This window comes from Salmo salar, chromosome ssa26, assembly GCF_905237065.1.
Source record: "Salmo salar chromosome ssa26, Ssal_v3.1, whole genome shotgun sequence".
Classification (NCBI taxonomy): domain Eukaryota; kingdom Metazoa; phylum Chordata; class Actinopteri; order Salmoniformes; family Salmonidae; genus Salmo; species Salmo salar.
Window position 1 is genome coordinate 40,556,336 of NC_059467.1, and position 16,789 is coordinate 40,573,124.

Sequence of the window (16,789 nt, forward strand, 5' to 3'; positions counted from 1 at the left end):
TAGATTATTTTGATGCGGCAGTGTGACCTGATAGGAGATTTCCCATGATGATAGTGTCGGGTCAGTCCATGTGATCGAGTGGGGTGGGGTTGGGGGATAGCTGTGGACCTCCAGTGGGCTGCAAACGATGTCAAGTCGTCTGAAGCCATCGTATATTGTGTGTCCCATCGCATCACAGTGTTAACATTGAAAGGCCTAAAGACAATGACATATCATGCATGTTTCATTGGATCTGAGCGGCTAATTCTATAGGCTAAAACCATCAAGGAAGGAATGCTTTCAGGTAGCCTCTTTTCAGCAGTATAGATTAGAAAGCAACCTTTGACCGACACTAGGTAAAACAGACACTAGGTGGAACAGTCTTCACTGTGATAAAACAGGAAATGTTCCACATGGAATGATGGGTAATGTAGTACAGTGGTTCAACCTTTTTCAGTTACTGTAGCACCAACTGAATTCTTCTCTGACTTGAGTACCCCTGAAGAACCCCCTGTGGATAGCCCAAGCACCCCCATTGGATAGGCCAAGCACCCCCAGGGGTTCTAGTAGTCCCTGAGGATAGGCCAGGCACCCCCAGGGGTCCTAGTATCCCCTGAGGATAGGCCAGGTACACCCCAGGGGTCCTAGTATCCCCTGTGGCTAGGACAGACACCCCCAGGGGTCCTAGTATCCCCTGTGGCTAGGACAGACAGCCCCAGGGGTCCTAGTATCCCCTGTGGCTAGGACAGACAGCCCCAGGGGTCCTAGTATCCCCTGTGGCTAGGACAGACAGCCCCAGGGGTCCTAGTATCCCCTGTGGCTAGGACAGACAGCCCCAGGGGTCCTAGTATCCCCTGTGGCTAGGACAGACACCCCCAGGGGTCCTAGTATCCCCTGTGGCTAGGACAGACAGCCCCAGGGGTCCTAGTATCCCCTGTGGCTAGGACAGACACCCCAAGGGGTCCTAGTATCCCCTGTGGCTAGGGACAGGCACCCCCAGGGGTCCTAGTATCCCCTGTGGCTAGGACAGGCACCCCCAGGGGTCCTAGTATCCCCTGTGGCTAGGACAGGCACCCCCAGGGGTCCTAGTATCCCCTGTGGCTAGGACAGGCACCCCCAGGGGTCCTAGTATCCCCTGTGGCTAGGACAGGCACCCCCAGGGGTCCTAGTATCCCCTGTGGCTAGGACAGGCACCCCCAGGGGTCCTAGTATCCCCTGTGGCTAGGACAGGCACCCCCAGGGGTCCTAGTATCCCCTGTGGCTAGGACAGGCACCCCCAGGGGTCCTAGTATCCCCTGTGGCTAGGACAGACACCCCCAGGGGTCCTAGTATCCCCTGTGGCTAGGACAGGCACCCCCAGGGGTCCTAGTATCCCTGTGGCTAGGACAGGCACCCCCAGGGGTCCTAGTATCCCCTGTGGCTAGGACAGGCACCCCCAGGGGTCCTAGTATCCCCTGTGGCTAGGACAGGCACCCCCAGGGGTCCTAGTATCCCCTGTGGCTAGGACAGGCGCCCCCAGGGGTCCTAGTATCCCCTGTGGCTAGGATAGGCACCCCCAGGGGTCCTAGTATCCCCTGTGGCTAGGATAGGCACCCCCAGGGGTCCTAGTATCCCCTGTGGCTAGGATAGGCACCCCCAGGGGTCCTAGTATCCCCTGTGGCTAGGACAGGTACCCCTGGTAGGGAAACACTGCTGTAGTACATCCGTTTTTCTATGGGGCAATGGTCGTCCGCTCTCTTCAACGACTGACAAGACGAGCTCATTAGCTCCAAAAGGTTATGATAACACATGCAGTCAAAGATAGACCGTAAGAGTGACTTCACACCCACACCTGAGAAGGCTACTCTGGCGGAGTCTAAGATGAAGGCCCTCTCCAGTCATCCACACCCCCTCTCCAACATAACAGGGCTGAGGGAGAACATAATTGCATTCCTGCGCTCCTCCGCCTGCAAATTGAATTTCGGGGCAAGACCCAGCTCAAACACCTAATAATCCCCGCTGCTCTGCTCAGCTCTCTCACCCAAATGAAACAAGGTCACATTGTACAGCCCTGTGGCTCGCAGAGCCCACAGCGACATACAACCAGACCCCCTCATGTTTTTGACAGTGCAGCAACATATATTGAAAATATACTGAAAAATAAGCACCAATACCACAGTTGGACAACAGAGTTTCACAACAGAGGCCTTTTCTCAGGGCATGCTGTGTTCTTAGGACAGGTAATGTGGTCAGCCTGGATCAATTAGTGAACACTTTCATTTACACTGTATGCCAGTCCCTCTTTTCTGTCATCTATTTCTCACTCATTACATACATTATTTATTGCTGCCTTTCAACTCCCTCTGTCCCTCCTCAGTCTCACCCAGAGAATGAAATAGAACCCAGTATTATATATGTTCTGTGTATGGGTCCTACCTGCCACGGTGAGGCGGGCGGTGCGGCTGGCAATGGTTCCCAGGCTGTCGATGGTGGCCACACACTGGTACATTCCCTCGTCGGGCTTGTTGTGCTTGGAGTGCACCACGCTAGAGATGAGCAGCGAGCCGTCAGGGAGAACACGCCGCCGCCCGTCGTCTGGCGCCAGGCTCAGGAAGGTTCCATCCTTCTTCCACTCCACACGGGCCTGGGGCGCAGTGGGCTCCGAGGCAGGGTCCCCGCTGTGCGCTGAGCAGTTGAGCAGTGCCGGGGCACCTCTCACGGCCAGTGTGTCCCACGGCTCCACCGAGAACCAGAAGGGGCTGAAGGGCCGCGCCGCCGTGCCTGGAGAGGAGAGAGGGATTGAAGTTCGTTAGTTGTAATTAAACAATGGCAGTACGTTCTTGTTGACTTGAACAGCCTTTGACAGGAAGTAAAACCGTATCGGCCCTAGCACAGAAACTCATGTATTTTCATTTAGATTCAGTCTGTGACAACTGTTCACCTGCCATTCCACTTCAATCAAATCACTATGCGTTAAGTCACATTTCAAAACCATCAACGACTCACAAAACCCAATTACTGACTCATACATTCTATATTCATAACTAAAGCTTAAAACAGACAGCACAAAACAGATATGAACACAAACTATTCAATGTCAAATTCAGTACAAAATGTCTTCCTGCTAGTTCACAACAAACCACAGCCAAAACCAGCCCACAAGAATTCACTGGCAAGAGGCAAGGCAGAGACAAATCTTATCCTGTTCCTAAGTCCCCTCCCTACAAAAGTGCTTGATGAGAAGGGAAAGGAAGGTGTTGTTACGCTTTCTTCCAGCCATTTATCCCTGCGTAATGGTAAACCTGACAACAATTGCTCTGCATTTAACCTCATGCATAATTCAGACATTCACCCAGAGTCACAGTGGTATTGTTTAGATAAATACCCCCAATTATCAGTTCTGCAGGGGTGAGAAACAGAATAATTAAAGGGTTCTGAAGCCAGTTTTAATAACACAACGAACAGCATTAAAATAAGTGGCTGCATGTTAAATGTAGTTTAAATGATGCCTGTTCCGTTCCAAGGAGGTGACATCTCAGGAGAGGAGGAAAGGAGAGAGGTAGACAGAGACAGAGGGAGATGGATAAAAAGCGAGAGAGGGAGAGTTGCCAGGTGTGTGGCGTGATCGCAGCATCAGTTCTACCATTTATCTTCTGGGGGTCATTTCTCTATCTCAAAGCGCCAGTTGCCCCGTCGCACGGTGCGTTCCCATGGAGAAATTATACATGTTATTCATTAGAGGCAATATGGCCGCTCAGTCCCCTTCACTGCAGCCAGGTAACCCTAAACAAACAAAATAAAATAGTATCTTCTGTTGACTTGAGTTCATTTTTATAGGGACAGTGCACATTAAATAAACATTTCAGTAAAAGTGACTGTTTTAGCCAGGCGGCTAACTTTCAACAGCAGTCCCTGGGCAGGTTATAATAGACAAACAATGACCAGTGAGTGACCAGTGAGGGCCTCCCAAGTGGCACTGCGGTCTGAGGCACTGCTATGCAGTGCTAGCTGCGTCACTACAGATCCTGGTTCGATCCCAGGCTGTGTTGCAGCCGGCCGCAACCGGGAGACCCATGAGGCGGCGCACAATTGGCCCAGCGTCGCCTGGGTTAGGGGAGAGTTTGTCCCATCGCGCTCAAGCGACTCCTGTGGCAGGCCGGACGCAATGCACGCTGACACGGTCGCCAGGTGTACAGTGTTTCCTCCAAAACATTGGTATGGCTGGTTACCGGGTTAAGTGAGCATTGTGTCAAGAAGCAGTGCAGCTTGGCAGGTTGTGTTTCGGTGGACGCAAGACTAACTACCAATTGGATATCACGAAGTTGTGGAGAAAAAGGGGTAAAACATTTTTTTTAAACAATGAGCAGTGAACACATGCAGAGCAACATAGGACAAGCAGCGCGTAGCACGCAGACAGAGCGAGCAGCGCGTAGCACGCAGACAGAGCGAGCAGCGCGTAGCACGCAGACAGAGCGAGCAGCGCGTAGCACGCAGACAGAGCGAGCAGCGCGTAGCACGCAGACAGAGCGAGCAGCGCGTAGCACGCAGACAGAGCGAGCAGCGCGTAGCACGCAGACAGAGCGAGCAGCGCGTAGCACGCAGACAGAGCGAGCAGCGCGTAGCACGCAGACAGAGCGAGCAACGCGTAGCACGCAGACAGAGCGAGCAACGCGTAGCACGCAGACAGAGCGAGCAACGCGTAGCACGCAGACAGAGCGAGCAACGCGTAGCACGCAGACAGAGCGAGCAACGCGTAGCACGCAGAGCGAGCAACGCGTAGCACGCAGAGCAACATAGGACAAGCAACACATTGCAATTTCCACACCTCACAAGCTAGAGACAACAGATAAGATGAAACTGGCCCCGTCTTTCCGTCTTGCTCTCTCTTTTCCATTTATTTTAAGTATTAAGACAGGATCTCTTCGCTTAGAAAGACCATTAGGGAGAAACTATGGAAAGCAAAATAGTTAACTTCCTGAAAGGAGCTACACATGTTCCATCATAACATATATGGAGACAGTGGTCTTAAAAGCTCCTTAAACTGTAGCAAGTGGTTGATCACACCACATCAATAGGTCTAATGGACCCGTGTGTCTATAATGGGCAGGCCTGTGACTGTGGCACAACAGCAGGCTGTGGATTTCTATGTAGGCTGGTGAGACAGATGGAGAGAGACCTGTGTGGAGCTACTGCAATGGGACTTGTCCTCTCCAGCAGGCCTCGAGCACAATCACACGCTTAATCATCTCCGTCTTCAGCTGCTGTTGGAACAGTTGGGGAAGCTGGGCTCTGGGGGTCCAAATCACACCGTTTGAGACAAAATGACCGCCTTTAGCAGCTTTCAAGCAGGAGCAGTGGAAGAGAGAGGGCTCAGCCGAGGCTTTTTCTAAGGGCGATGGTGTCAAATTGGCTGACCATATGCTTTAAAGCGCAGACACACAACATCCTTAGTCAGCAGAGCAAAGTGACTGGAGTGGGGCTGGAGCACAGCTGCCTCTCTTCCTTTGACACACTCAATTCAGGGTCATTCATCTCGTGGCCAACGCTCTGCTGATGCAGAGGCTGGAGCAATACAGTTAAAACAAACCTCATCACTGCTCGGTGGCTAGCTCCCTACACAATAGCTCCCTGCTCAGTGGCTAGCTCCCTACACAATAGCGCCCTGTTCGGTGGCTAGCTCCCTACACAATAGCGCCCTGCTCGGTGGCTAGCTCCCTACACAATAGCTCCCTGCTCAGTGGCTAGCTCCCTACACAATAGCGCCCTGTTCGGTGGCTAGCTCCCTACACAATAGCGCCCTGTTCGGTGGCTAGCTCCCTACACAATAGCTCCCTGCTCAGTGGCTAGCTCCCTACACAATAGCGCCCTGCTCTGTGGCTAGCTCCCTACACAATAGCGCCCTGCTCGGTGGCTAGCTCCCTACACAATAGCGCCCTGCTCGGTGGCTAGCTCCCTACACAATAGCGCCCTGCTCGGTGGCTAGCTCCCTACACAATAGCGCCCTGCCCGGTGGCTAGCTCCCTACACAAATAGCGCCCTGCTCGGTGGCTAGCTCCCTACACAAATAGCGCCCTGCTCGGTGGCTAGCTCCCTACACAATAGCGCCCTGCTCGGTGGCTAGCTCCCTACACAATAGCGCCCTGCTCGGTGGCTAGCTCCCTACACAATAGCGCCCTGCTCGGTGGCTAGCTCCCTACACAATAGCGCCCTGCTCGGTGGCTAGCTCCCTACACAATAGTGCCCTGCTCTGTGGCTAGCCTGGCAGCGGTGGATGGACGCCTATCAGTGGATCACGTGGCTGGCTTGAAGCGAGGTAAATCCAGGTGATGAAAATAGTCTTTGTAGTTGCATCTGCACTGAGCTGATATTTGCAAGCCAGTTTATCACAGAGCCAGTGCACTGTGCTGACACTGAGCGCTTCACTATAAACAAAATACATAAACCAGGTTTGGAAATGTCAGAGGAATTCCATCAGCCCCCCCATTATAAACATCCTGATTCTGCATCCTTTTGTTTGGTTTACAATGTGTGTATGTTCCTGCTATTACCACAGTGCTTAGGGTGAACAACATTTTACAACTATCTACAGTACACCCTTATTGAGACCCATAGGGATTACAACACAGCACAAACAGCTATGAGACCGGAATAGACCTGAGCCTTAAGCATTTTTTCAGCCCCAACTTTAAAATCCTATTTACAGTGCAGCCAGAATTTCAGTGTTTTTTGGTTATCATTAAAGGTTAATGAGCAAATGTTTGAGAAACAACACTACAAATCCAAACACCAGATAGAATTGGGCTTGTTTAATCTTTTATCTCCCAATGAATAGCAGAGTAGACAACAGCAGTTTTACATTTGGAAAGTGCTACAGTGCTATAAAATAGTGGATGAATGTTTGTGATAATATATACATCTTTGTCCAACAAAACCAGGGAGGCCGCGCAGTCTACAGCCAGACAACAGAGTGATTAAGAAGCAGTTAGATGTAGGAGAGGAAGACCCTGTGGGGTTAAGTAGGGAAAGAAGAAGAGTCTCGAGGACAAAATCATCTCAGCCAGGAGGAGCGCTCTACCAACAAGGCCAACAAACTCCATTTGAAACTACACAAAAAGGCACCTCTACCGTCAAAACTTTTACAAGAGAAAAGTCTCAATCTTTGACAACCCGAGGCAAACTTAACTTTGGCTTACATAACTGCATCCCAAAGGAATACCTGTGAAAAGAGAAGAGAGTTGCACACACTACTGAACTTGTCGTTGCCAAAAAGATGCAACACTTTCCTCATGTCTGAGTTGCAAACAAAGTCAAATAATGTGTTTCTTCCAGTGAAGAGAGTTGTGTTATTTTAATCCACAGATAGACTATTCCTCCATTGTTTAATTGAGAACACAGAGAGAAGCTAGTGAACAACAAACGTATATACTCTTCCAATGTCTATGGACAACAACCAATCGTAATGCCAGGGCTTCATTGGGCCCTGAAATAGTTCTGTGCTGAAATAGTTTCATTTCGCGGAGTTACAGAGGGGAGGGAGTGTTATGGGCAGGGATGGGAAGTGTCAGAAAGAAACCGCATTACAGGGAGCGAGGTCTAATCTCTTCTGCCCTGCGTTGTGGGGCCCACCGTTTGTCTTGAAAACATGGTCTGTCTGCAGCCCTGGCCGAGACGGGAGCAGAGGGGAGAAAATTAGGTTGTCTGCTTGATAAGTATGGGCTGTTACCTCGGTCCCGCCGCTTCCGAAATCCACTTTACTCGGCAGTCAGAAAGGGTTTGAGATTGGAAGCGCAGCTTACGGCAGTGTCCTGATAGGCACCCCTTTCTCCCCGAGCCGGGTGAATGGGAGAGGAGTGGATTCACACCGACGGATGTGCTACATTACTACTGTGCCAATGCTGAAAAATGCTTGTATGCTGCTGTTTGAGAAAGGCTTTCAGGGACAATACAAGGCTGGGAAAGTGAGAGTGTGTGCTTGCGCATGCACGGTGTTCACAGGATAATGTAAGGATATAAGTGCACTTCTCAGAGTAGCTGAAGAAGTGCATTCTGAGTGTTTTGGTTGGGCTTTTGCAAGGTAACTGAAGGACCTTGATGGCACAAAGTCACGTCAGTTAAAGTGACACTAATCAGCTCAAGGATGGGGAATCTACGTAGAGGCTGTTTAACATGGAGAGGATCTGCTCATATCAACGGTGGGCTTAGTCGCATCAAACAGCATCAATGCCTGGTTGAATAATGAAAAATGGAATATAGGACTCTGATGAAAATTCTTGACAGAACAGATAACGTTTCATACTTATCAGCAGCTACCAAGGTGAACCTCTCAAAGTCATGTCGAAATCCAAAGAGAAAACCAGAGTCTAACCCGCCACACAAAGACCCCCTGTCCCCCTAGCCCCCCAGCAGGAAGCTTCCTTCCCCCCTCCTTCCCCCACCCTGCCAACTGGTGGAGACATATTGAACAGACCACTAACAGCGCCATCCTTGAGCCTGAACAGACCGTTCCCTTTCATACTTCAATTACTTACTTGCTCATTGTTACAACACTGTACATAGCCAATAATATAACATTTCAAAATGTCTAGATTCTTTTAAAACTTTTGTGAGTGTAATGTTTACTAATGTTTCTCTTTTACAATTCCCTTTTGTTTATGGTCTATTCCATTTTCTTGGGCAATGTAAACATATTTCCCTTACCAATAAAGCCCTTTGAATTGAATTTCCTGAGAGACAGAGGGTGAGAGAGGAGAGAAAGTTCTCAAACCTAACATCTTCCACAAAGACCCTCCTCGTCTCAGTTTTGGAAGGATTTTCCGTAGAAGCTAAAAAAAACACAGACTGAGTATTTGTACCAATAAAATAGAAGTCTAGTTCAATGGCTGGTATACTGTACAGATAGTTGGTACGAGGTTTGACAGTTCTCACACTGCCCTTTGTTAGCATCAAATATCCGCCCCATGGTATTGCTTTATTGAGTCAGCACACTGACCTTCAGCTGAATTAACACACTCCAAGAAAACATCCTTTATAACAGTAAGGACTGGTGAATATAGATGTGAAATATGCCTGGTAATAAGAGAGGAGAAAAGTCTGCTGCTACAGATAAACAGAAGTCAGTTTCTTCTTTCTCGTCTCTTTCTATATCTCTACACCTTCCTCCCTCTTCCCTCTTTGTCCCTCCGCCCACTGTGTCAAAGTCTCTTTAGTCAGGCTGGAAATGCCCCTCTCTCTCTCTCCCCCACTCTCTTCTCTCTCCCTCTCTCTCTCTCTCTTTCATGTCTGGCCACCTCCATACTGTCTGCCTCTCTCTTCAGACTCCCCTTCATCTCTCCATCCCACTCGTTTTCAAGCCCATCTGTCACCAGGAAACACGTCGGGGAAATAACAGTGATCTGGAGAGCAAACCTATGAGGGGGGAGGGTTTGTCATTCCAGCAGGAGGGTAGTGGTACAGCTAATAGCTCCTCAGACTGAATTGGATGTCCATTGAAATCAAAATGTCTGTTTCAAAAAATACAACAATTTAAAAAAAGGTTCTCTATGAGCGAGTGTAATGGAAATTATATGATTAAAGGTTTGACTAAATGATTTCACTCAGAAACCATATAACCTGTTGAAATGTATTAGAAATTATAAGGCTATAATAAGGAGTTAAAGACTATAATCCAATGCTGTGTGTGAGTAGATTTTTAACACTAGGACAATGTTACTACTTCAAAATGAGCAGGGCAGAGTTGATAAGACGACCTTGGGAAAGGAACAGGAGAAGAGGCCTCCCTAAATTAGGGAGAGAAACAACGGCCTGAGAACGGCTTAGCTGGCAGGAGATTAGAAGACAGGTTGCAAGGTTTGATAATGAATGTATCTGTACTGTGGAAAAATACAGCCGCCTAAAGCGGGGTGGAGTTCTCTACTGATTTAAGTTCATTTGTGTGTGTGTGTGTGTGTGTTAATATAAAAGGCTGTGTGCATTGTATGGATTTTAGAGCTCTCGTCAATAAACGTTCTGACCATTGTTAGCTGGGTCTCGGTCTGTTTCTTTCAGCCGGAACCTTACACCTGGTATACAAACTGAGTAGTTAAATTGAAGTTCGGTTTAAGAACATTGATAACTTAATTCCCGTAACAGCGAGCGAGCGAACAAACGCTTAGATGTGTGGCTATATAGAGTAGTTGGTAGTTGAGTAACTGTCATGGAAATAGACAACAGACCCGTCCTCTATAAAACCTGTGGTGCAGATGACTAACAGACGATTAACAACAGCCTGACATTCACGTGTATTCACTGACTGACTAGATAGAAGTTCTGTCAATAAGAGATGAGTGAAAAACATGTTTTATTACGAGGGTAGAGCTGTAGCTGTGACAATGGATAAAATGAGAGAAGTCTCATGAACAAAATATTTTAAACCTGCCACATTAGATTACCCCCCAACTCACTGGACACAAAACAGCCACACACCTCAAGTGTGTGAAGAATGCCCCTCTCCCCACCAACGTGATTACTACCTCAGTGTTTAGACCTTGAGGTAGTCACCTCATACAAGTACTTGGGAGTATGACTAGATGGCACACTGTCCTTCTCTCAGCCCATATCAAAGCTGCAGGCTAAAGTTAAATCTAGACTTGGTTTCCTCTATCGTAATCGCTCCTCTTTCACCCCAGCTGCCAAACTAACCCTGATTCAGATGACCATCCTACCCATGCTAGATTACGGAGACATCATTTATAGATTGGTAGGTAAGGGTGCTCTCGAGCGGCTAGATGTTCTTTACCATTCGGCCATCAGATTTGCCACCAATGCTCCGTTTAGGACACATCACTGCACTCTATACTCCTCTGTAAACTGGTCATCTCTGTTTACCCGTCGCAAGACCCACTGGTTGATGCTCATTTATAAAAACCCTCTTAGGCCTCACTCCCCCCTATCTGAGATATCTACTACAGCCCTCATCCTCCACATACAACAGCCGTTCTGCCAGCCACATTCTGTTAAAGGTCCCCAAAGCACACACATCCCTGGGTCGCTCCTCTTTTCAATTCGCTGTAGCTAGTGACTGGAACGAGCTGCAAAAAACACTGAAACTGGATCTCTTCATTAAAAGACTCAATCATGAACACTAACTGACAGTTGTGGCTGCTTCGCGTGATGTATTGTTGTCTCAACCTTCTTGCCATTTGGGCTGTTGGCTGTGTCCAATAATGTTTGTACCATGTTTTGTCCTGCTACCATGTTGTGCTGCTGGCCTGCTGCCATGTGTTGCTGCCATGCTATGTTGTCATCTTAGGTCTCTTTATGTAGTGTTGCCTCTTGCCGTGATGTGCGTTTTGTCCTATATTTATTTTAATCTCATCCCCGTCCCTGCAGTAGGCCTTTTGTTAGGCCGTCAAATAACAGTTGGTTCTTAACTGACTTGCCTAGTTTAAAAAATGTTTTTATTGAAGTCTTCCACGCAGAGATAACTACACGGTGGGGAGTATTTGCCATCAGCAAAATTATGAAATTCCCTAAATACAAGAAAAGGGACAGAAATGGAATTGATGTCCACTGTTGCCGTACGGGATGCTCTTTCCTGTCCTCCAGCGCTTCTCAAGGAGCTATAGTGTGCCCATTTTAGTTTCCTTCCCTGTGAACCCTCTGACAGGAACAATGCCAGGCCTGCCTGTTAGGGACCGGGGATGTAACCCGTTGACCGTTGGATCCAGCTGGATGTTCTGATAGCTGTTGAGGGGTGGGGGAGGCCAAGCAATAAAAAGACTGGACAAAATGATTGGTATGCCCGGCCACACCAGCTTTACTGCCTTGGTTGGCACCGGCTCAGCTGGCAGATTGAAAGGAAGGATCCAATTCTCGCTGCTCGCGGTGCTCTGTCATCCTGCCTACAGGCAAAAAGCAGCAAACCCCCAGACCCCGGCGGTTTGAAAGCACTACTGGTTGGCTTTCTGGCCTCTGGTCACAGTGACTACATCAGCTGTGCTTCAATAACAGTGCAGGAAAAAAAAGATTTAACAGGAAGATTTTAATCCAATGAAGACAATCCACTACAGAGAACACTATGAGACAAAAAGTGGGACATGGCTCAGGAAACCAGTGTCTTTAACAGTGCTACAATTGGGTCCACTATACGCTAACTATACAGTATTTTGATCAACATGTATTGTTTCAAGACTAGTTTGATGATGAATAAACTAATCTTTTCATTTGCAGTTTTTAGCCTGAGGTGTTGTAAATCCCAGTATACAAGGTCAATTTATCTGGGGAGCAGCAGGGATGACAACAAGCATGTGGACGCGCGGCGGGTCCTGGTCTCGGCCGGACTAGGACGCATTTCTAGCAGTGCTGGAAGAGGATTCCCCCTCTGGCTATAGGAGCTAGTCAATGAAGTGAGGTGGACACAAAGGTGTTTGATGACTGTGTGCAGCAGTAGAGGAGAGAGTCTGGGCGTGTGTGAGGAGAGTGAAAATAAAAAAAGTGTGGTGTAGAGAGCGAAAGCGAGAGGAGAGAGAGAAGACTCTGCTGTTGGCAGGATTAGGTGAATCTGCCTCACCCAGATAGCAAATCCCTGGGGTATCCTGTTAATTTCAAACAACGGGCTCATCCCTCTGACTGAAGCACCTCTCACCTCCACTGGACAAGCTAATTAACCACCCTGAATAAGCCTCATTCTTCCTCTGGTTCCTCAGCCATCACAGTGGGCCCACTACGAAATTCTGAAGGACAGGTTAGTGACAACCATGAGCCTCAAAAACAGAGCAGGGGTACTTTCGATTGAACAAGGCCTGGTGTGTAAGAGTCTGACAACCCTTACAACAGAAAGACTACAAAAACGACTACTTTAATATTACTGCTACAGCCATGACCTCCTAACCTCCGAATCAAGAGTACTATGGTAACAGACGCAATTATCCTCTATTTTCTGGTTTAAAAAAAATGTCATATTAAAAGGAGAACTCTGGGACAAGCTGTCAGACGACGACAGAACAGGGCTTTTTTAACCAGCCCCAGACAACGTCATCAGGCAAAGGTATTGTTACATCTTCAACAAATGCAAGACGGACAAGGTGGGAATTCATTGTTTTCCTAACCTTTTTGGAAGTGAAGTGCCATTCAAAGAGATCCATTGTGAGAGACAGAGACCGAGAGAAACGAAAGCCCAGACGGTGCACAATTAAATTTGCCCCAAGGTGGCCCCGCGTGAAAGAACCAACTGGATGAATAAATAAAGGGTATCCTTCAGGGCTGAGAGTAGCAGACTCAGTGGGGGGGCGAGGGGGTGTGGAGGGTAGTGGCTCTGTCTGACGTGGTGACAGGTCTGAACTACAGGCCTATCGCTGCAGGCCTGCTCAGCGTGACTACCTTCAGATCTGCCCTCTCCATTCATTAACCTGTCGGCTGGAAGGGCCAATCGACAGCCCTGATCCGTTTTATTCTCCTCCGGTTACCGTATGGGTCGGCAGAGCTTCTACAGACCGAGAGCTTCTCCTTTTGGTTAAACCCCCAATAACAGACACCTCAGATGAGAACCAACCTGATCGGCCTAAACAATGCAATGCAGTTTAGTCGTCACTTGCAAACAAACAAATATCCAATGTAGGATACTCCTGAACGTCGGTACAAATGTTGGACATTTTGCCATTAAGGTGCAAAACAGCAATTATGTGTTGGCAGATAGGCCTAATTTCCATAGAGATTTGGGAAATGTGTAGCTTTCCTGGAATAAATCATGAAAATTGCTTTTCTCAGATCACGTGATTTCCTTTTCATGAGCTTGGTGATAGTAGGATGATAAAACCATAAAGTATGTGCTGGGCATCGAGAGCACTTGGCCAGGAAGAGGGGTCCACATACTGGGGCAGAGTTTCTCCTCTCCCCCAGAACAACCATAGATGACAAAGGAAAAAACATTTATCTTGACTATTTCTCTCAATACCAAGGAACATTATGTGCCTGTTATGAGATATCCTATGAATTATTTAATTAAACACAATATTGCATTCTCTTTGCCTCTGCTCTTTCACAATCATACACAAAGAGGAAAAAATCTATACAGTCCAGTATGCTTTGCAAAGTCAACCACCAGGCAATTTGTCAGCATTGGATTTCAGACTGGGTTTCCGCCAATTGTTCCTCGGTGCTATAGTTTGGTACATTCTGGCCCGTCCTCTGAAACTTAAGGGAAGCTTTAACCATAATACTCCGGAATGGAAGTGGTGGCCAGTTGCAGCATTGGTGTGAACAGCCAGAGGGGAAAGTACGAGTTTCCTGCAGTAACTCACCCTGCTCAACCCAACCTCTGTTTCCGCAGAGCGGACCTGTGTCGTCTAGTCTTCCCAGTAATCCTTGGCAAAAACTACAATTATGCCAATTATCCACCCAGACACAAAAACTATCCTAATTCCACTCCTTGTTAATATACAGTGTACAAAGTCCAGTAATTTCAACAAGTTGAAATAAAACAGAATTTTCCATTGTCAAGTCGTTAACGTTTGTTTTCAATATTAATGCCTTATTGAATTTACAATGTCGAAACGGTTTCACCGTCAAAATACGGTGACAAACGCAACTAGACGAGATTCATTAATGTTGCATGAAAAGAGTAATGAACTGGAATCAACTTTTCTTCAATAAAAGTCTAGAAATACTTCGATGCTATACAGCCTAGCCCTTTCATGTCACCAACAACGGAAACACCTTCATAATCCCTCACTTGCAACTGAACTCAAAATACAATGTAAAAGAAAAACTCTTCCTCCATGATCACACCCACCCATCTCCAACTCACTTCAAATGAACACATCCTTTGAGAAGAGGTACAGAGCCTTCACCATTTCAATTTCACGTCACCCCTAAAAAAGATAAGGTTGCTTTCTCCTCGTCTTACAAAGTAGCACAGGACGTGCGAAGGGTTAGGGGTCCTAGGTGGCGCAGCGGTCAGAAGCACCACTATAGCCTGGGGTTCGATCCCAGGCTGTGTCACAACCGACCGGGAGCCCCACAGGATGGCACACAATTGGCCCACTACTGATAAGAAGTAGTCGGCTAGGCGGGTCATGTTTCAGAGGACTCATGACCTTTCGACCTACGCCTCTCCCGATCCCATTGAAGAGTTGCAGAGATGAACTAAGGGACCTACAAATGGGAAGTGACTGGGGGGAAGTGTTAGGCTCCATCTTTTAGTCTGTTTTGTTCTTCTCAGAGTGAAGTATTAGGTGCTTCAAAGCCTGGGAGCTAGCGAACAGCCCTGTTAGCGAACAGCCCTGTTAGCAGCCGCTGATAAAAGAGCAGCCAGTGTCTGTATGTTCTTGACAATTTGGAGGGAAACCATTTAATACTGGAGCACAAAACAGATCAAAGGCTTCCACTAGCAGTGGGGGAACTATTACTAATTTACTTAAAACCGGATGCTCCCCAATAACTTAAAATAACCAGGCCGTTTCACAGGGGGGGGGCGTTCTATATAAAGAAAGTAACAGTAATACAGGTGTTGTATATAAGGAAGCTACAGTAATACAGGTGTTGTATATAAGGAAGCTACAGTAATACAGGTGTTGTATATAAGGAAGCTACAGTAATACAGGTGTTGTATATAAGGAAGCTACAGTAATACAGGTGTTGTATATAAGGAAGCTACAGTAATACAGGTGTTGTATATAAGGATCCTACAGTAATACAGGTGTTGTATATAAGGAAGCTACAGTAATACAGGTGTTGTATATAAGGAAGCTACAGTAATACAGGTGTTGTATATAAGGAAGCTACAGTAATACAGGTGTTGTATATAAGGATGCTACAGTAATACAGGTGTTGTATATAAGGATCCTACAGTAATACAGGTGTTGTATATTAGGAAGCTACAGTAATACAGGTGTTTTATATTAGGAAGCTACAGTAATACAGGTGTTGTATATTAGCAAGCTACAGTAATACAGGTGTTGTATATTAGGAAGCTACAGTAATACAGGTGTTGTATATTAGGAAGCTACAGTAATACAGGTGTTGTATATAAGGAAGCTACAGTAATACAGGTGTTGTATATAAGGAAGCTACAGTAATACAGGTGTTGTATATAAGGAAGCTACAGTAATACAGGTGTTGTATATAAGGATCCTACAGTAATAAAGGTGTTCTATATTAGGAAGCTACAGTAATACAGGTGTTGTATATAAGGATCCTACAGTAATAAAGGTGTTCTATATTAGGAAGCTACAGTAATAAAGGTGTTCTATATTAGGAAGCTACAGTAATAAAGGTGTAATATTTAAGGACGCTACAGTAATAAAGGGGCGACAGGTGGGGTTGTAGAGGTTAAAGGGATACTTCAGGATTTTGGCAAAAAATCTACTTCCCCAGAGTCAAACTAACTTGTGGATAAATGTTTATGTCATTGCATGCAGTTTGAAGGATGATGCTACTTAACACTAAAGCAATTGCTAACTAGTGTTAGCACAATGACTGGAAGTCTATGGTTAACGCTAGTTAGCATTGGCTCACAAAACTACCTTCACAGAGGCAAAGATATGGTATCCAGAAGTTCATCTGACTCTGGGGGAGTAGATAAATTAACAAAATCCCAGAGGTATCCCTTTAAGTACTTGCACCAGGCCCATTGTGGAGTTGCAACACGTAGAGGCCACATGATCAAGAGGTGTTCTTCCAGACATTAACACACACATTGTCCCGCCTGTAGGAACCCAGATTATCCCATACCATCGCTGTCCTCAGATCAGCTTTCCAAACAACCCTTTGAAAAGAGAGGTCAAAGTCGCATTTCTTCTCATACTTTGCCCCCAACAAACAACTGAGCAGACCAGAGCTTTTCACAAACACTTAG

General features: G+C 47.0%; 1 protein-coding gene across 1 annotated transcript in view; it reads right to left on the reverse strand.

The window, feature by feature from the left end:
* The window catches only part of neo1a (neogenin 1a), a 291,539-nt gene that overhangs the window by 214,812 nt on the left and 59,938 nt on the right, over positions 1–16,789 (reverse strand). Inside the window, exon 2 of the mRNA XM_045708311.1 lies at positions 2,395–2,739. Coding sequence (XP_045564267.1) covers positions 2,395–2,739 — 345 coding nt within the window. The remainder of the gene's footprint in view (positions 1–2,394; positions 2,740–16,789) is intronic.